The sequence below is a fragment of the Cygnus olor genome, chromosome 5, assembly GCF_009769625.2.
Source record: "Cygnus olor isolate bCygOlo1 chromosome 5, bCygOlo1.pri.v2, whole genome shotgun sequence".
NCBI classification, from domain to species: Eukaryota; Metazoa; Chordata; class Aves; order Anseriformes; family Anatidae; genus Cygnus; species Cygnus olor.
In genome coordinates, this window is record NC_049173.1 from 31,804,729 (window position 1) to 31,824,942 (window position 20,214).

The following is a 20,214-nucleotide window of genomic DNA, read 5'->3' on the forward strand; positions in this document are numbered from 1 at the left end:
TAGTGGGAATGTAGTTGTCACACAGTGACAGGGACATGCGAGCCTTTGAAACACTGCTGTGCCCGTTCTGCATAGGGCTTCTAAGCTGCATCAGGGGCGTGATCCAGCAGCTAGATTGCCTGCCTTGTCTGAGATTGCTGTTCGCCCATGTTCTGCATGCAATTGAGGCTTGTGTGTCCACAACAGAGAGGATCCTCCATGCAAAAAGCAAGGCAGACAGGGAGGATGAATGCAATGAGGGCGTTTGCACAAGGGGCAGGTACTTTTGAGATAAAGAGCATGAGATGAGAGGATACTGTCCTGAGTGGTACTGCTAGGGAACCGATGGTGCTTTCAGCATGCTTATCTGCATCCTTCCATCAGCCATCTGAAATGTCCCCCAGCTGTGAAGAATTAAATGTGTTGAGCTTGCATTATATGCTTTTGTTTTTTCCTTTAGTGAGAAGGAGTACTGTGCTACACGCTAATGCTGGATTACTCAAAATTGTGTATACTTTAATAGATGTTTTTCCTGAGAGATGTGTCATTAGCAGAGATATTTTTTTTGATTCTGCTTGTTTATGAGCACTGTGTTTGAATTCGTGGTTTTCTCTGTTTTGCACTGAAACTTTCAGACTGGTTGGAAAAGTTGTTCAAAAAAGAGTTTAAAATACTGCATGTCAGCCATTGAAGTTAGTAAAATGGTCAGCAAACAGAAGTTGAATAAAAGCCAGAAATTCATAGATTTTTAAAACGTTTGTTTTTAAGAAAAATAATCTGTTTTTCTGTGTGAGGTTTTCTTCCACCTGGCAAGAAGGGTGGCCTAGTTTACCTTCTCTTTGCTGACTACAGGCTCTGTAGAGTGAATGTAGGCTCCTGCTCAGATTAATCCAAGTCTTCTCTTTCCTTTATTAAATTCTGCCTCTATGGTTCTGCATTTATTCGTTTAACATATTAATGTGGGAGTTGGCCCACTGAGATGCTGCAACGCATTATCACACGCACCACAGTGATTATAAAACTGCAATATGTACAACATGCACATTAAGAACAAGTAGTTTGTGGAAAAGATCCATGGCTACTGCAAATTGCCTGTGCTTTGAGGGGGATACTCTGAACAGTACTTGGGAGCTTTCTGGTAGTTTAAAATATAAATGCAGGCATGTTTATCTAGCTCTAGATCTGGAATTACTGAACTGGCTTTGTGCACAAGCAGAGAAATAGGTCTGACTTCATAAACTTTCTCCTGCTTCCAAAAAATAATTAGCCAGATACATATCTATAACCTCACTTGAATTTTGAACAAGAGAAATGAAACATCCAAGGGAAGCAGCAGCTCAGCAGGTGCCTGAGAGATGGTGCAAATAATGATAAGGAGCTGCATCAACCTGGAGACAAAGGCCTGGTTTTTACCTGATGCACAAATGCTCATTGTTTTGCATATCTTTGCAGGTGATAAGCACACTCCTACACGGTCTAGCAGAGTTATCTAGGTTGGTGAACTGCACAAAAATGCCTGTCTGGAACCCCCTCACCTTCTTGGTTTGGTGTTTATTTACTGTGGCTTTGCAGGCTGTCTCCCTGCGCCCAGGTTTTCCCCATCTGTAAGATGGGAACAAGCAGCCTTCCCTCCATGCAGCAGCCAAATGGCTGGCCAAGGCCGGGGAGCTGGAGGGAGGCTGCAATCTGTGCTGAGTGAACTGAGTTGTTCTTAACCTCGTCTTGAAAAGAGGTTAATAGTCAGGGGCTCTAGATGAAGGCTAGAGCAAGCTTAGCTCCTGGTAGATCCTTGCTTACTTGCTGTAGGATGGATTTGGTTTCTTTTGGAATCAGATAACAAAACCATGCCCAGTAGAGAAGAGCTTCCTGTATAATGTACAAGGTACTGCTTGGAGTAAGTTTCTATTTACTAAGAAGAAGAAATTTACAATTTGGTCCTTCTAATTTCAGAGTTTTTTTTGTTGTTGGCTTTTTGTTGTTTTTCTTGGAGGGCTGGGTGTTGGTTTTTTTGGTTGTTGTTTTTAAATGCTGTGTTCACTTGTTCTGGGCCCAGCGCTCCTGCCACAGTAATGCTTATTTATAAGATCAGAAGCTTCAGTTGGATGAAAACACTCACCAAACACTTGCTGCGGTCCCAGAGCAACAGCTATTGGAATTGCCATGTGCTAGTGAAGAAGACAGGGTTGCCCAGCCCCAGGAACAGAGCCTAGAGACTTACTTCCCCAAGAGTAAGGCAAAATGTAGTAGAAATCTACTTCTATGTAGATTCTTCTTCTTCTATCTACTTCTACTTCTATGTACTTCTACTTCAATCCTTCTACTATGGCTGAGTGTCTCTAACACTCAGCTGATGTCAGTTTTGCCTGCTCTTTGAAACGAAGCAGATTTTTTTCAGAAGAGCTCAGAAAACATTATACCACCTGCCCAGCTGCTTTCTTCTGCCCTCTTGCTCACGATGGCTGATGTCAGGAGCCTTTGCTGGTGCTGCTTCATGGAGCTGACAGCAGGGAGCTCTTGTGTTTGGTAGGACCCATCTGCTGCAGATCTGCTGCACTTTTCTCTACTCAATTTTGAGTTCATTTGACAGTGCAGTGGAAAGCTGCCACTAGTTTGCATCTCTCCTGCATTCACAAGTGAGTTTAATGTCCTCTTTCTCCATCAGAAACTGTTGTGCCCCTTAGATCCTACGGTTGCGACTTGGACCAAGCTGTTTAACCTTGCTGTTCCCATTGTTGTTCTTTAAAAAGAGCGTAATGGTTTTGTTTTCCTTCTGTATTTTTAAATCCCAGCTGCACAAAGAACTGGTATTTGTAAAATTAAGAGAGGGTGCTGGCAGAAGTCAGATCTTCTGGCTTTTCAACCTTGGCAACCCTTTTGGAGCTTAACGATGTTTAGACACTGTGTCGCTCTGTGCCCTTCCTAAGTTAAATAGATTTAAAATAAAATAGGACAGAGAGACCGTGTGTCTGAATCAATAGCGTTAGCAGTTCTGTATTTCAGCCTTACTTACCAATGAATTATGATCTGAAAAACTTGCTATGCAGAAAACATTATTGCGCAGGGCATCAGCACATCCATGACCCAAGTGCTGCTCAGACACGACACCGATCCCCTGCTCAGCCTCGTAAACAGCTGAGTTTTGGAAGATAAAGTGCAAAAAGCCAAGCTGACTTAAGCTTACATGGAAGAAATACAGGCTGGGCTTGTAAATGCTTCTGCTCTCCAGGCAAGCCTCTCTGTTCTTAGGTTAAAAGGCAAAGCTGCTGCAACGCTGCTGGCAGTGCAAGCCAGTCTTCTCTCAGTTTCCCGAATAACTCCTGAAATCCTTTAGCTAATGTGAAGGAAATCCATCAAGGTGTGGAGGGCCTGGAGATCTTCAGCTCCATAAAAGTAGGTAACAAAGCTGAAACCTGAGTTTATGCCTACGCTCTGGGGAAAGCCATCATATGAATTCAACCAGAATAGTGGCCACAAGAGAAGCTGCACAGGAGGGAGCCAGAGGAAACACATCTTTCTGAATTAAGCTGCTTGTACAGCTTTCTGTATTAATTACTTTTTAGTATGTTAGTTTAAGTGTTGGAGGACTCCAGCTAATATTCCACTGTATTAGGCATGGTATATAATGAAAGACAGTCCGTGTTATGATATGAAGAAATAGTTTAAAGGGACAAGAAGAATTATTTTCCCCAATTCATACAGGAAATCTGTGATGGCTTCAAGGCCTGAGCAAGATCTCTTGAGCCCCAGCCTGGCATTTGTCTGTGTGCCCATCTTTCCTGTCCTTCCCGTCACTGCTAAAAGCTGGAATCTTGTTAAATAAAATGATTTAAAATTGGGCATTTTAAAGCTTTGGTCGTTGATCAGATGATTGACTGGAAAGACTGAGAATGTAGAAGAACAAGTGGAAAATGAATTTCAACTGGAAAATAAAGCTTTCTGAGCTATTTATGGCTTTACCTTTCATCTCAGTGGGAGCCCCTGGTAGCAGTTCCATAGATCTTAATTGCAGATGGTTACACTCATAGGTATCGGCTTCCATACAGAAATCAGAGTGGGTGCTCCTCAGGCAGGCACTGATCTGCAGTCTTCCTTCTAGACCTTGCCACTGCTTGGAAACAGCAAAGTTTGCCTCTTTTCTACCCAAGGTACCATCACATCCTTCATCTCTGCAGTCTCTATAGAGCAGAGGGTTCTTAGACAGACTGAATCTGCAGAGGGTTTAAATAGTGTGGTATAGAGTATTTGTCCTGTGGGAAAAAAAAAAACAAACCTGGGATGGCACATGTCATGCTGGTGGAAAGCAAAGCTGTGTAATGCTCAACGAAAGGAGTTTTTCTTTCAGGCTCTGTTGTTGTGTCCTGAAAACACCCAACAAGCCTGTGATGGAGAGGATGTACAGCGAGGTCCAGCTGGAGCAGCTGACAGAATTTGGCTCAATAGCCCTCCTCATGAAATGCAAAAGCTAACAAATCTTGATCAAGTAGAACAACTTACTTTGAGAAATCCAATTACTTTTCAAATAAACGCCTTTAAAAATGAGTAGCTCTTTTCCTTTATACATCTGAACTCCAGCCTTGTTTTTAATTGCTGCCTGAGTGAAAGCATTTGCTTTATTGACCAGGGTGAGGATCACAGCTCTCCTCTTTGCAGCACAGCCCCTTCCCCACTCGAATAAAGCAGAGGCTGGAGAGCATTGCTTTGTGCTTTTCCCAGCTGTGGCCCCTGCAGACTGCGAGACGCAGCACGAAGGCGGCTCCGTTCTACCTCCATGCTGTTGGGTATTTCCAAGGATTAATTAAGGAGCCCAATCATCCGCCAGCTCCCTCTTTGGTTAATGGAAATAGATAAGCTATTTCCAGGGATGATTCATGCTGAGGACTCAAATCCTTCCACCTACCTTCCTCTTCTCCTCCATTGATGACAGCAGACCTGCAGTGGGTGGACTCCTATTTTCGGGGCCTCAGTGCAGGGTCTAAAGTTAGCTGGGATGAATCTGGGCTGACAGAAGGATCATCTGTTACTACCGGGTGTGAAGTCGGTCCTGCCCAAGTGGGAAGCCTCTGTGAAACAGGAGGGCTTTTATACTTTCTACATGCCATACTGCAAGCACGAGCAGATGAGCAGGCTGTCCCCCAGCTTGTGCTCAGCGCACGGAGCTGGGCCCTGTCTGGTGCAACTACTTTTTTGTTACCTGCTTTTTCTCCCACACGTTCAGCATTTATTCAACTATTATTTTTTTTTTCCATTTGAGGAAAAGGGATTTTCGGTGGGGTGGTCTGTGGGATGCACTTCTTTCATGCTTTTTGATGTAGCTCAGGATGCAGAGCAGAAGACATTTTGCTGCTGTTGGGTTGTCTTGTCTCCCTGACTCACACCTTACAAACCTTATACCTAGATCTTGTCCATGTTGGATGTGTTTCCTCTGAAAGGGCTCCCAGCAATGGCAAATACCCGTCCCTGCCTGTCCCCTCTCAGCAGCCTTCCTCAAAGCTCACTGACATCAGCTTCAGGCCTCACACTGGTTTTTGGCCTGGTCCCAGGGCGCATCTCAATTTACAGACACTTTCTGCAGTCTGGCAGGAACATTTGTTTTCCTTGTTTTCATTTTAGTCCTCATTCCTTCCTTTTCTGACATCCTAGTTAATTTGTTTCCATGTGTCAGGGCTTTGACTTATGTATTTGTTTTTACTCTCTTCAGATACCTGCAGATACTTATCAGACCTCTTGTTCTCAGCTAGTGTCTTAGACAAGCCCAGGAATCTTTTGCTTTCTTGTTTGTTAGCAGTCAGCCTGGATGCCTCCACCATCCAAAACCCCTGTGCTAGACCTCCAGAATAACTTTGCTGAATTGCACATCAAGGTCAAAATGGGTTTGCTTTCAATTTCTCACAGAAGAGCAAATGTCAGGCCTAGGTTTTCTTTGCTAGCCTCTGCAGCTGGAAATAACAAGCTACCCTCCTCCCTCATATTTGTAAGGATTAAAAAAAAATAAATCCACAATATCCAGAGAAAAGGGGAGTTCTGGACAGCCTCACTTACTACTACTGCTTTACTTCTGTTTTTGAAACCTCTTAAATCTATACCAGGATGCAAAATCTCAGGGCACAAACCAGAGGACAGCTAATACTCTGAACGTCCGCAGCAGCCTCGGCCTGTTTTTGACATCCAAGAGCTCTTGAGGTAGGCAAACACAATAAAACCCTGTTATTTATCCTTCTTCAGACTTTTCTGTCTGAACTTGGTGATACACAATGGGAATCAGAGTGTCTTACAGAGGAGACCAGCTATCCAGAGAGTGAATAAGGAATGATGTAATGTGAGTGAAGGTACAGCTCCATCCCCCCATGGGAAACACTTCCCATTTACTCCCCCAATAAAGATCATTCGTTACATCGACGTGGCAGGCTCCTCACGCCCAGCCCATAAAGGATATTTCACACCACAGTGGGCACAAGAGCCTTTGAACTACTTGGTTCCACTTGGCTGCAGCTGTCACTGTTGGCCTTACCTGTAAAGAGCAGCACACAGCGCCAGGGCCTCATCCTCCCTCTTTGGGATCCATCCTGGTAGCCACAGGAAGGCGTATTCAAGCCAAGTGCAGCCTTTTCCTGCATGTGAACCAAGGCAAAAACAGGTTAACAGCAAACACTGGCTTCTGTGGGCTTGTTTGGGTAATCTTGGTGTTTCTATCTTTACTTTATGTATTTTAAAGCAGATGTTTTCTGAGCATCAGGAATGTGGTTCTGTCTCTCCAACCTCCTATCCCAGTTTCATACCTTAAACAACCAACACTTAAAAGCTTTTGCTCTGTGCTGCGTTATTTTGTTGGCATAGGGATCAACCGTTGCAGGAATTAACTGAGCTGTAAATAATAGGAAACTTATTAACAGGTGAAATATTTGTGAGCAGTTTAATATCGTCATTATTAATTCAACATATAACCTCATGTAGATCCCTGCGGTGAAACCTGTGCTGTTAGCGTATAAAAGAGTGCTATTTCCAGGGCTTGCTGTGAGATTTTAATGCCTCCCCCATGCATTATTGTATATCATTAGAAGAAACCCTTCAGAATGTTTGTTGTTAAAAACCACTGCTTTTTTTTTCCTGCTGGTTCTGCAGAAGAGTCAGCTTTAGACCTGCAAGAACTTGTGAGCCAGGGGAGGAGAGTAAAGGACAAAAGCAAAGGGGAGATACCTGGCGAGATACCAGCATGGGATGAACAAAGTCTGGGGTCTCTGCAGGTAGTCCCATCAGCATGTAGGCTAGACACAAGGCCACAACACAGGTCCAGCATCCATCCAGCAAAAAACATGGGATCCAAATGACCTACGAGGTACGTCCAGCAGGCAGAGACAGGACATAGCTCAGTAGGAAGGGAAGGCAGCTCGCAGCTCTGTGCCGGTGCCTTTCCTTGCTGGCAGGGCCGGGGGACAGCAGGAGAGCCACACTGCTTCCTAAATTGCCGTGTTTCAGAAGCAGCACAGGGGCTGGGAAGTTGTAAAGGCTTCATGGCCACCCTCAGCAGGGGCCATGGTCATCAGCAGAACACAACACAGCTGGAAGCCGCTGTCACATAACCCCAAATATCCTTACTGCACCCCTGCCAGCTCTTCTCCTAGCCTCCGTGGCTGTGTACGCTGTTCAATGGTCATTATGTTAAAACAGTCTTTGAAAAAGCAGCGCTGTCTCCGAAATCCTGCAGCCGTGACCGTTTGCAGCTTATGATCCTTTTTTTATTATTTTTTTTCCCTGTGTGCTGCATTCTGCAATCTATCAAGGAGGAGGGCTAACGAGACTCGACTTCTCTCCTCGGAAAAATCTACCCTCAATTTTCCCTTCTGCAGTTTTAATGAATTTGCAGTCTCTTGATATATTTACCAAGCTCGCCGTTAACGTGACAGAGCTGGCTGGCGCAGCAAACAAGGCGCTCGCCGTGGGGCTGTGTATTGATGCCGCGCTTCCCCGCAGCAGTAATTGGATGCGTGCTGTGCCCCCCGGCCTCAACAGAAACAATTTTCCCGAGCTGTTCCCTGTCATCATTTCATCATTGCTGTGCTTGTTCTGTGTGTTCTGGGAGCAAGCAGAAACCCTCGCCGTGAACCATGAGTCTCAGACGAGACTCAAAATGCTCAAAACATGTAATTCTCGCACCACGATTCCTCTCCACCTTCTTCAGACAGACAGCACTGACAAACCCTTTCTGTACGTCGAAGAGAAAGCAATTAGGCTCCTGAAAGGCTTACTTCATTAGCAGGTTTATTAATTTGTGTCACCGGGAACTTTGCCATAAGTGAGGGAGTGTTGGTTTTCTTGATGGGCCGTAAAGCAAATGTTAAAAACCTTGGTCTGGGGTGAGCAGCCGAGGGGTAATGAGAACGCTTGCATGTCAAGTGTCTCGATAAAACACCAGTAAGATCTGGCTGTGCTGACACCAAATGTTTTAAGATGCTTGTAGGGTCAAGCTGTAGTAATAATGCATTAGGTGATCCTAGTGCCACTGCTGAGCTAGGGGTAATGTGAGTACAGCGTTAGGCTGACCGACGTGGTACCCAGAGCTTGTATGAGGAGCGCGAGGATGTTGACGAGATGAGCTTACAGGTTAAGAGTATTTTGTTCTGGAGTTGTTTACCCATGCTGGGCATCCTGACTCCTCTTACTCCAACCACACAGAGCGAATCTGGGTGTGAGAACTGGCCGCTCCAGGCAGGGATGGCTCCTAAACCATTTGTGTCTCTCGCATTATGGTGGCAATGCCAGCAGACTTTGCCCTGTGGGAAAGGGAAGCAGGCATCTCTCCATCCCGACACGTTCAGACCGATCTGGTATCTGTGAAATTCTGTCCCTGAGGGCTTCACCCTGCTGGGGACCCCACGCTGGGAATGCTGCAGCCTTCTCCTGCTCCCTCTCCACTCCCCACTGGGACCCAAGTGGAACACACGAGGAAAGCCAGGGAGGTAAAACCATCCCAGCAAGGGGCAGAGACACACGAGGGTGCTCAGCAGGGTCCAGAACATGTATCCAAGGTACTCTGATAGCATTGCCGCCTCACACTTTCAGCACTGATGGGCACTGTGTTCAGTTCCAGCTGCATCACTGTCATGGCTGTGTCCGTACCAAGAAGATGCTTATTGATTCTTTAGTGCAAACAGGGTTAGATTCATACAGACATCTAGACTCCACTTCTGACTTGCATTTCCCATGCAGGGCTGCTGCCAGCGGCCTTTCACTCAGTTTGATGGAGCGTCTTATCGAGAGGTATGGGGAGAAGATCGTGAAGATGCTGACGGTGCAGTACCGGATGCACGAGGCCATCATGCAGTGGGCTTCCTCGGAGATGTACAGCGGCCGGCTCACTGCTCACCCGTCAGTAGCCCAGCATTTGCTCAAGTAAGTGACTTATTCCTTGGTGATATAGCTGAGCAGAGATGTCTTTTTTATCCCGGTGCATGTGGGGTTTGTCCCTTTCCCCATGATGGAGCTTTCCATTCTTCCCTGCGATGGCATTTCTCTTTCGTCCTTTATTTCATTGAGGAAACATTGACTAGGGGGGGGAGCTGTCCTTTTTGCTTTGTAACAAGAAGCCATGCAGAGTTATCTTCCATTTCCTCCATTGGTAGGATAAATGATTATTATCATTGGTATGATAAGTGATTAAATAAAATCCTCTTGCACCTGCTGACAAAATACAAAGACCTGACCTGCAGTGGGATGACCCCAAGCAGCGTTTCCCTGTCTCAGGCTTTCACTTAGGGTAGGGCCAGACGCTGACTTTTACTGTTTTTCCACATGTCCAAGCAATTACATGGACCACCGTGTCCCCCATCTGTGGTCCCAGAATTGACATCAGAAAGATGAGAAAGCAAGATTCCTTTTCTGGCTTGGATAGTTTTACTGAGGTAAACTTGGATAGTTTACCTGAGGCAGGTCTGACAGCATCAGATCCTTGTCTGCAACACTTTACCATTCCTTTGGTAATTCAGAGGAAATGACTAGCGTTTCTTTTCCATTGCATCCTGGGACCAGCAATTGTTTGCCAACACATGCTGTGACTGTCAATAATTGGTGCTTTTTAAAACTGCACTCAGCAGAATTCTTGGGAGGTGAATGGGAAAACATTAATTCTCTCTGTTGGACTTGGAGAAGCACAAAATACCACAGTGCCTGTCTGCGTAGTGCTTTTGTATTTTTAGCAATGCTTTTATTTTTTTTTTAATGCAGATATGTAGGAGTTGGAAAAATTGAAATTCCCCTAGAATCTCTCCATTTCACAGTGGAAATGGAAAGAGATAGCAGGAGTTGTTTTGGACAGAGACAGCTGGAGTGGCCATCTTGTTCTGCTCGTTTCATAATTATCTTACTTGTGAACAATGCGAACAATAACGTGAGATAGGAACCTGTGCCCAGACAAGAAGAACAAGCTTTGTGTTTGAGACAGCCCCGACACCCTCATCCTCATCTGCTGCAGCCAGCGTGGGGATTTCTGCATGTGTCAGCATGCTCTGTATCAGGGCTTCAGCTCAACTTACATCAGAGAGCCTATGCAGAATAATGTCATGGTTTATATATATTTTGTATGTATATATATATATATATGTAATTATATAGGTGTGTGCAGTGAGTTCTTTAAGTAAAAAGGCTTCTTTCTGATGGTTCATCTCTGCCCGGAGCTCAGCTGAGATGGACAGGACTCATTCAGCGATGTTTTAGCCACGAGGATCTAATTCCAGGACTGGTGCCATACAAAATGCACTTCTCGGTTGTTCTTGTTCCTTGACATGCTTATTTTCCCATTTAGCTTCACAAATTAAAAATAGCAGCTAATGAGAAACCCCAGGCAAAATGGTTTGAAACCGTTAAAATAGGAGCTAATTGAAAAGTTGAAGTTAGCGTACTGTTATTCTGATGAGCTGGCTAATTTTTATGGTTGATAAAGGAGTGAATGTCTTTCTTCCCAGCCCACAGGACAGCTTTGTCCCTGCTCAGGGCCCTTTCCTGCAGATATCGATGTCTAAGCCTGTAATCAAATCTGCCAGCCCACAGCCCTGCTGACATATCGCATGAATACAGCAGTCTTCAGTTCAGGCACTAGACCACATAAAATTTCTGTGCTTTTGTATAAGACAGATAATGCAGGGCCTTGATACTGGACCACAGTCCTCTTATATTTAGGTTGCTAGTACAAATTCTTTCATGGTATTTGTGACCACCTCCTCTCCTTTGTTGACTTAGGCCAAATGATTTGCTTAATGCAGTGCCTGAGCGAGAAATAAGCAAGTTTTTTCTCTCTGATAGTTCAAAGAAAACCTCTCTTACAAGCAGAAATATCCTAGGGAAGGCTCAGGAGTGCCCACAGGAGTTACCTGCTCCTACTGAAGAGCAGTCAAACCCCGGGCTGCAGCTGCAATAGCATTTACCCAAACTCTGGCTTTGTGGCTTTTTGTTACCTCCTTCCTAAGGGCTGGTGGCCGATGCTCGAGGAATATGAGCGGATTCCTGAAACACTGTGCAAAGAGCGGGGTTTCCATCTCTGCTGAACACATTTTGAAGTATTCCTTTGAAGAAAAATCTGAGGTGATCTAGACCATAATCACCGTGGCCTTTCTCTGAAGAGCATCGTTGATGCAAATCTCGTCTCCCTTACCTGAAGCACAAACACGAGGCTTTGAAAGAACTGCAGCTCTGCTCTGAATGACTTCCTATTTCCTTACCAACTTCTGCTCTGACTTCAGAGGCACTTGGTCTGTGATCTGCTAGGGATTTCTCCAACACCATCTTTTCTCACAGAAGGGAACTTCGTTTTCCTGCAGTGTCTTTTCGGGGGGGGCGGGGAGGAAGTATTTCCAAGGGAGCAAAACCTTCTTCCCACATCCCCCTTCCTTCTGAAATGGGTGACGAAGCACATCAGAAACCCCCACACATCTCCGGAATAAAGTCCAAGAGGCTGCAAGCAGTATTTTCCAACATTCAAAACATTTGTGACTCAATCTGTGAGAAACAGGTTTGAAAATCACCAGCAGCTTCTGCTGTCAGTTTTTATCTGCGCTGGGTGTCCTTTCTCTTAGCACATTTCTGGGGGCCAGCACCCTCTCACTGATGGGGAAAATGGGGGAACCCCTTCTAGTAGGACCCTCAGAAGCCAGAATGCCCCAACTCACCCAGCTGGGATCAGATCCTCCCGGACAAAGCACAGGGTCCCTGGATGCCCCAGAGCAGCACACTGAGCCTGGATCAAGTGTCTGGCTGCATGGATGACTGAGTTTATCCTTGAAGGGCAAGAGTCTCTCCAGGAGCAAAAATCCATCCCCGGATTAAACCACAACATTAAACCACAACAGCACCAGAGATCTTTTCTCCAAGGTAACAGCTGGCTCTGTTGCAATATCTTAAAAAAGAGTGAATTCTTCTCTCCCCTGCAAGATTTATGTAGGTAGTTACTCCTCTGAAGCAACATTCCCAGGGTTGAGGTTGTTCCTGGCACCGAGAGATGCTACGAGGTCTTCCTGTGGCCACTACAAGCAGATAAAGAATCAGGATTTTCTATGTGGAGACCTCAACTTTTGCTCAAAGCGAATCTGCACAGACCTGGACCGTGGCAGGACAGCAAGTGGGCAGGTACAAAGGAGATGGGAAACCTGCTAGATTTGATGTTACAAAGAGAGGAAGACAAACTGTAGCGTGCTGCACAGGGGAGGAAGCCCTCTAATGTGGGACTGAAGGTGGCCCTACTCCAGAGGAGATCATGGAGAGGGAAGTTGGGTGCTGATCCCTGTGGTTCTTGGAAATGGGGAAGGTATCTTGTGCCTCTCTTTAAATCCAGTCACCAGGCAGAGGCAGCCAGTCCCCAAAGCTGAGGATGAGCTCTTTCTTTGGGCTTCTGCTCACTGTAGGAGTGGGGAACGTGCACCCTGGGCACTTTTGCAGGGCTTTGGCTCCCCATCATAGCTGTGCTGGTCTCTGTACTTCACAGCCATGCATTACAACAGCACTAGCTTTGAGATGGCAGAAAAATGAGTTTCAGTCAGGAGAGGAGACTCTTGTTGTCACTGAAATGAGTAATGTCCGAAGTCTGTGGGAAACGGGGCAGTCAGAGGCATACAAATGCAGAGGAGCAGACATGCAGTGCTGGGAGTCCTGAGGAGGAGAGGCTGCAGGTGGAACTGGAAACTGGCTTTGCCCTCACTTCCCTGCCTGTCATTTGGTGGTAATCCTCCTCTTCGATGGCTTGCCGTCTGCCATTTTTATTTGCAAGGCTCTCCAGAGTCACAGCTCTCCTTCACTAGCACGTGAAGCACTGTAACACCTTGTTTCAGAGCTCTCCTGCCATCTCTGGGCTTTCTCTTCCTGCCCTCCATCACCAGTCCTCTTCCTAGGCTGTAAATTCAGCAAGCAGCTTTCTTGAATAATAAAATACGGTTTATTAAATTTTGTTATTCTCTTTTGAATGCAGAAGCTTTAGATGTAGAAAGGATGTGAAAATCCAATTCCTCTGTGGTTCCCTGTGCTGCACTTTCTTGCCTTGCCCAACAGCACTGCTGTCAAATCTCTGGTAATGCTTCTTTCCCCTCTGAGAGCAGCTGCCACGTCTCCCTAGGCCTGCGTATCTTTCCTGTTTGAGGTCGTTTGAGCGAGATGCTGCCACCCACACACCGTGCCCCTGCCTACAGCAGCTGGGCTGTGCAGCAGAGAGAAAGCTCACGGCGCTGCTGGCTGACCCGCGCCAGCCACCCCACAGCCCCTCATCGGCGTTTGGGGAGTAATTTAAAGGACGATATCGCAGCGCAGAGCGATAAAGGCTTTTCAGCTGTGGCTTCCTGGCATTGCCAGACTTCCCTGGGGCTTTGGGACTTCCTCTACTGGTGGCTGTGGTTGCAGTCCTGGCACTGAATCCAGGAAGTCTGGAGATAAAAGCCTGAGACCCCCCCAAGAGCTAAAGGGCCCTGCCCCGTTATCGCTGTACGTGGCAGGCTCTTCGGTAGCATCACTGCCAGCGCAAAGGGGACCACAGCTTGGAGAGACACAAAGTGGGGGGGATCTCAGTTCTCAGATGGCTGTGGTTGATCCACAGCCTTGTCCCTGGGAAGCAATACCCAGCTGTGTTTTCCCCCTTGCCCTTGCTGTGTTGCTGGGAGGAGTAAGCAGCCAGACAAACGATGGCCCTTTTGGCCTAATTCCAGTGCTGTCAGCTGGCCCTTTCCCAACACCTTTTGCAGGGACCTGCCGGGGGTCACCTCCACGGAAGAAACCACAATCCCCTTACTGCTCATCGACACCGCTGGCTGTGGCCTGCTTGAGCTGGAAGTGGAAGACGAACAGTCCAAGGGCAATCCAGGTACCGCGGTTTTGGGAAAACTGGCCTTGCAGGAATTCATCGAGGTCCTCAGCCTCACAGCTTAGTCACGGTCCTGAGATGCTCCCCCTGAGATGCAGGTAGGGTCCCCAGGGAGCCAGGCAGTGGTGGCAGTGGGTGGCCGCGCTGGCTGCCTTGGTCCCTCGCAGAGACCTTTCTCCAAGCAGAGGCAGAGCTGAGGGCTAGGGCAGGGTGGGGAATCCCTGCAGCAGATACCTCACACAAGGTAAATAATACTGAGCACGGCACGAGGCTGTTGCAGAGAGGCTGTAGATGTGGCTCAGAATTGCCTCCCGTTCATCTGCTGCTTTCATCAAGTCCCACGTGGCTGTTCTCTATGAATCTTCCCGAGACACCGAGCTTCCTGTGTTTTTCTGGCTTAAAAAATAGGTTTCATTATAAAGATTGAGTGTGAAGTCAGGCTCCATAGCCATTCTCATAAAGCAGGAGAAAATATGAAAATGAAGATGCTACCTCCTTTGCGTCCCTGCATTCACAGCAGGCTGAATGGATGTGATTTGCTATTCGGGGGTGCTGCTCGTGCTCCTCTACACTTAGTCTGGCTGGATAGTGCTTAAGAGGCTCGTGGAGGGACTTGGCCACCCCTGCCCACCACACGACACGCTTTCCCCAGTGGCTGAGCCACAGGCTTCTCTAGCCAGTCCCTCTCACGTGGCCAAAGAGAGCATTTGGCAACGCTGCTGCCTGCTTCAGGGATTCATTTGGTTTCCCTGCCGGTGCAGACCTAACACCAGCGACAGATTTCTGAGGTTCCAAGTCCCTCTCCGACAAGACAGGGAAAACAGACTGTAAAATACAAAGGCAGTTTATTACCGGTTTGATTATCTTATTCGTGAAAGTCCACTGGTGTTTTAGTGCCTCTCATTTTCCCGTGCACCAATTCCCATGGCCCCACTGAGACAGAGAAAGACTCTTGCCCCCAGATGGAGATCTAGAAAAACTTGTTCAGGGATTGTAAGCAGGGGATTAAATGCAAGTCTCCCAAAATTTGGCAGGCTGCAGGTTCTGGATTTTTATACACGTGTTTTGCTGCAAAAGATGGTAAAGGCAGTCTGGCAGATAAACCAGGGAGGTAGTTTACACTCATATTTAGCTTGGCCTTGTTAGATCTCTCTGAGGCAGCCACCAGCCTGAATAGCGAGCTGTTTGTGGCAGGCTGTCTGCAGAGCCTGGAAGCTCAGAGCCCACAGGTCTGAGCATGAAGGTTGTTTCTGTGACCACGAGGGTGGGCTGAAAAGTAAAATAAGACAAAAAGCTGGACTTCTTTCAGCTGCAGCCTAGAGAAGTATATTTGCAGTGAGGTCCAGGGTCTCACTTCAGAGGGAGACTGATCTCTTGCCTGGATTATTGTTATCTCTTGGATTAAGGCAGAAGGGCCAGGGAAAGCTGGGGCTGTTCAGAAAGCTCTCTTCCTAAGCGTAAACGTAGACAGCTGGTGACTTGGCAAGGCAAGAAGCAGGCAGGGTGCAGCTCCAGGAGTGGGGCTGCGTAGCACATCACCATCTGTCCAAGCCGGCCAGGCTGGGAATTGTTGCTCCCATGCAGTGCTGGACCACAGGCAGTTCTTGCCTTGGTCTTTCCTCCCTGTTTAAGAGGAGGTGGGCAAGCTTCTCCAAGCCACAGCACTCCCAAGCTGTTGGTTTCAGCAGCCTGAAACCATTCCCATCACTGTCCCTTCTGTTTTGTGCCCTAGGAGAGGTGCAGCTGGCCGGTTTGCACATCCAGGCTCTGGTGGAAGCTGGTGTGAAGGCACAGGACATTGCTGTTGTAGCCCCCTACAACCTCCAGGTGAGATGACCCTCTCACAGCATCCCCTCTCTTTCCCCATGTGCACCGTAGCGGATTCAAAGCTTGACACTTTGAGGCAGGATCCCAAAATATCCTCAGAGGGAAGAAGGTGGAAGTCAGAAGCAGAAGCCAAATTACATAATAAGCTTATATGGCCAACTTCTCAAAATTTAAGCAACTCAAGGCCACGGAGGTGGTGTCAGAGAGCTGGGTTATTTTCCACTCCCAGCATCAGGAGCCAGCACTTGGGAGATGCAAGCACTCGTCCTTGTGGATTTGAGAGGAAGGCACTTCTCCAGAGCAATGTCATTTTAATGCTTTTCACCCGAGGCTTTTCTTTAAACGTGATGTATCTCATCTTTTCCAGGTGGACATGCTAAGAGAACACCTTTGCCACAGGTACCCAGAGCTGGAAATTAAATCAGTTGATGGTTTCCAAGGGAGAGAGAAGGAGGCGGTGGTCCTGTCGTTTGTGAGATCCAACAGGAAAGGTAAGAGTTTGCTGCTGAGGAGTAACTCCATGGGGAAGAAATGGGAGCTGTGATTGCTGAAAGGTCACTGGTCTCGTTGCCAAGTGCTGTGGTTTGGTTTCAGTTCTGACTGTCTCTAGCACTTCGCTCTGCACCAGTTTACTGGCAAGAAGCTTCCATTTCAGCTTTTTTTTTTTTTTTTTTTTTAAATGAACACATTTGCTGTCACAATTGTAGAGGAAGGCTTCCATGCCAGGCAGCAGGTAAAAAGGCAGCCAGGACTGCTTAGTTTGAAGGTTTCCAGAATTGAGGCCTCAGAAATGATTGAACTGGAGTCCCAGGTGTGGCATGTATCAGGTTAGCACCACGCTTGCTGGAGTGCTGAGGGCTTCATGCAGAAGGTGGAAATCCGTGGGGCTTGGAGACTATTTCGGGTCGCTCACTCGAAGAAAGTAGGAGCTGGCATTGCAAGTCACGCACAGAAAATGCTCCTTTTGGAAGCGAAATCTGGAGCGGAAAATCGAGTTCTTCCTTATCGGTGACTGCAGTGGAAGTTAATAGCTGTAAAAAAGCTGCAGCCCCCGGAGCCACCAGGCTCCTGTGCAGAGCCATCAGCCCGTGCCGCAGGGTTTTGTGGCAGCCAGCTCAAGCAGAGGGCACGTGTGGGATCGCCCCCCTGAACCACCTCTCTCCCCCGAGGGGTTCGCTGCCCTTTTCAAACCCAAAACAAGACACATCCCTCGCTGCACTGACTCGGCCGGTAATGCTGCTGAAGCCAAGACACCCAGTGTGTGCTGGGGGGGCTGATGTCTGGAAGAAAAAAAGGGGAAAGGATGCATGGAAGGGGGAGGTGGTTTGGTGTTTTAAAGAAAGCCTGGAGCAAGAAAAGCAGCACCGGGGGGAGGATGGAGGTGGGGTGCAGGACTAAGAATAGTCTTTATTCATGAGTGACTCACCTCGCCTGTGCTTAGTGGCTCGGCGGGAGCTGGTTGTCCTCTCCGAAGGATGTGGCCCCCAGCCCCATTCCGGTGCACAGCAAGCAGACAAAGCTCAGCCCAGTCCCTTTCCTGGGGCACAAGCAGCTTTTCGTGATGTCTGGGCACAGCTCTGGTCTGCACGGGATGTGAGAAATGCTGTTAGCACCCTGTGAGACCCGGGGGAGAAAAGCTCACCTATTTTGTGACCACATTTCTCAGCTCAGGGGAAGCTGGGCACGGTGCTGGCCCTGTGTGGCCATCCAAGAGCCAGCAGGAAGCCCTCGTGCTGGATCAGAGGAGCTGACCTTGCCCCTGCAGTCAGGGGAAAACGCATCAAAGAACCCACAAACCATTCCCTAAGCTGCAGAGCACGGAGAGGGAATCGCCCACACCCTGCTCCTCGAAGGCAGCGCAACGTGGACTGCTCGGCCACGGCAAGGCCAGGCAGACACGGAGCCAGGCTGGTCCCTGCAGCAGAGGAGACGTTAACTTCTTCCCTGCCGGCCTCCTCTTTATCCTCAGGAGCTGGAAACTTGAGAGCCGCCCACGCTGCCCTTCTCACTAGCAGATCCTCACTGAGTCATCCTGGCGTTTGCCAGCTCTCACTGCTTTTCTCTGACGAAGTAGCCAGACGGCAGAAGCAAACCTTGCAGAGCTGCCTAAATGCCTGGTGCTGTCAGCCCTGCGTGCACCGGGAGCCTGGGGGCGGGCAGGGGGAGCTCGTCTGGGGCGGTGGATTTCTCATTTCTTCACCTGCAGCTCCCCTTCTGGTGCAAGGGGAGCCTCTTCCACACCGCTCCCTAGGCGTTTGCTTCCCGGTCCCAGCCTGCTCTCATGTCCTGGGCTACCCGGGAAATATTTCTCCTCCCTGTGTGCTCTGGGTGTCACCCAGCCCTCTCCCCAACCCAGGGGAGGAGCAGGGACCCCTGGCTCTGGCTTTCAGGCAGTGAACCAGAGGCAGAAGGATCACGGTGTGCCAGCGTGAGTCAGGAGCCCTGCACCCACAGACGGTGCTGAGCAGACACCCGGTGAGTGACCTGGGGGGGCCTCTTGCTTTCTTCCTGCCAGGTGAGGTGGGCTTCCTCGCGGAGGACCGGCGGATAAACGTGGCGGTGACCCGTGCCCGGCGCCACGTGGCCATCATCTGCGACACGCGCACCGTCAGCAGCCAGGGCTTCCTGCAGCGCCTCGTGGCCTACTTCAGCCAGCACGGGGAGGTGCGCACGGCCTTCGAGTACCTCGACGGCCTCGTGCCCGAGAACTACTCCCACGAGAGCCACGGTGAGCGGCGGCAGGGCACGAAGCCCCCCGCGGCACCCGGCCCTGAGCCGCGGCCGCCCGCAGGGAGGAAGCCCAAAGCAGCAGCAGCCAAAGCAGCTCCGCAGAAGCGAGAAACGCCTTTCTCCCCGAGCACCAGCGGGCCTGGGAGAGAGAGCCCAGGGACAAAAGATGATACGAACACGTTTAAAACCATGCTGCTGGCCTTCCTGGAGAGCAGCGAGGCCCAGCTGGATTTCCCCCCGTCCCTCAGTTCGCACGATCGGATGCTGGTGCACGTCCTGGCAGAGGAGTACGGGCTGCAGCACGGGAGCACCGGGGAAGGCAAGGAGCGGTACGTCAGCGTCCGCAAGAAAGAGCCTGGGCAGCCTCCGGCACCCTCAGCTGCCACCTCCAGCCTTCAGCATCCCCTTCCTCAGCCGCAGGAACCTCCTGGGGAAGCTCCTGCCCCTGTCGAGACAGGAGGAAGCAGTGAGGGCTCGGGAAAAGTGGACCTGAGAAACTTGCACCTGGAGAGAGTTCAAAGGGAGAAAGCAAGACGAGAGGAGATGGCAAGGAAGCTTCAGGAGCCCAGTGCTGGCCTTCAAGGCGGCAGCAAGAAGAAAGACAAGAGCGAAGCCAAAGGTAGGTCATTGCTTCACAACCAGCACCGTTAACAATCCTGCTTGAATGGGTCTTGCTGCTTAATCCCCTTGGTTTTGCCTCCAGACCTCATGTGCGTGGGGGGCTTGGGATGTGGCTCCTGGAAATCTGCAAAAAGGGCTCCCTGGAGCTGTGCTGCTTCGCAGCGGCTGGGTCACGAGGCTTTTTTGGGGGTTTGTTCGCCACTTCCAAGCAGGTGCTTAAACCCCCATGTCTCTTCTGCCCTCTCTGTAGGAAAGCCAGCAGTCAAAACCGGGGTGGCCGGCACAACGGAAGAAGATATTGATGCTCTGATTTCTGCTGCCATTAAAGCTGACAACACCTGTGGCTTCCCCCGCTGCAAGGCCAGTGTTACAACCCTGGGCCAGCTCTGCCCCCACTGCAACAGACGCTACTGCCTCAGCCATCACGTCCCCGAGGTACGTGTGGGGCCGGGCAGCTGCCCAGGGACTCGAGCACCGTGGGGGCTGGAGAGGAGTAGGACGTGCCCAGCAGCACGGCTTTAACCTGAGAATCGTCCCTGTCAGGCTCCCCAGAAAAGATTTCCTTGCAGGGGGGTTAAAGCAGAACCAGCTCAAGAGTAGGCTTGTGATGGCCACTGAATCACTGTCTTCATAGAATGGCTCGGGTTGGAAGGGACCTCAAAGATCATCTAACTCCAACCCCCTGCCATGGCAGGGATGCCACGCACCGGACCAGGTTGCCCAGGTTC

The 20,214-nt window shown here is 49.0% G+C and overlaps 1 protein-coding gene across 1 annotated transcript in view; it reads left to right on the plus strand.

Moving 5' to 3' along the window:
* The window catches only part of IGHMBP2 (immunoglobulin mu DNA binding protein 2), a 43,155-nt gene that overhangs the window by 20,875 nt on the left and 2,066 nt on the right, over positions 1-20,214 (plus strand). Inside the window, exons 9-14 of the mRNA XM_040557636.1 lie at positions 9,184-9,366; positions 14,190-14,308; positions 16,041-16,135; positions 16,503-16,626; positions 18,651-19,484; positions 19,737-19,921. Of these exons, the coding sequence (XP_040413570.1) occupies positions 9,184-9,366; positions 14,190-14,308; positions 16,041-16,135; positions 16,503-16,626; positions 18,651-19,484; positions 19,737-19,921 (1,540 nt within the window). The remainder of the gene's footprint in view (positions 1-9,183; positions 9,367-14,189; positions 14,309-16,040; positions 16,136-16,502; positions 16,627-18,650; positions 19,485-19,736; positions 19,922-20,214) is intronic.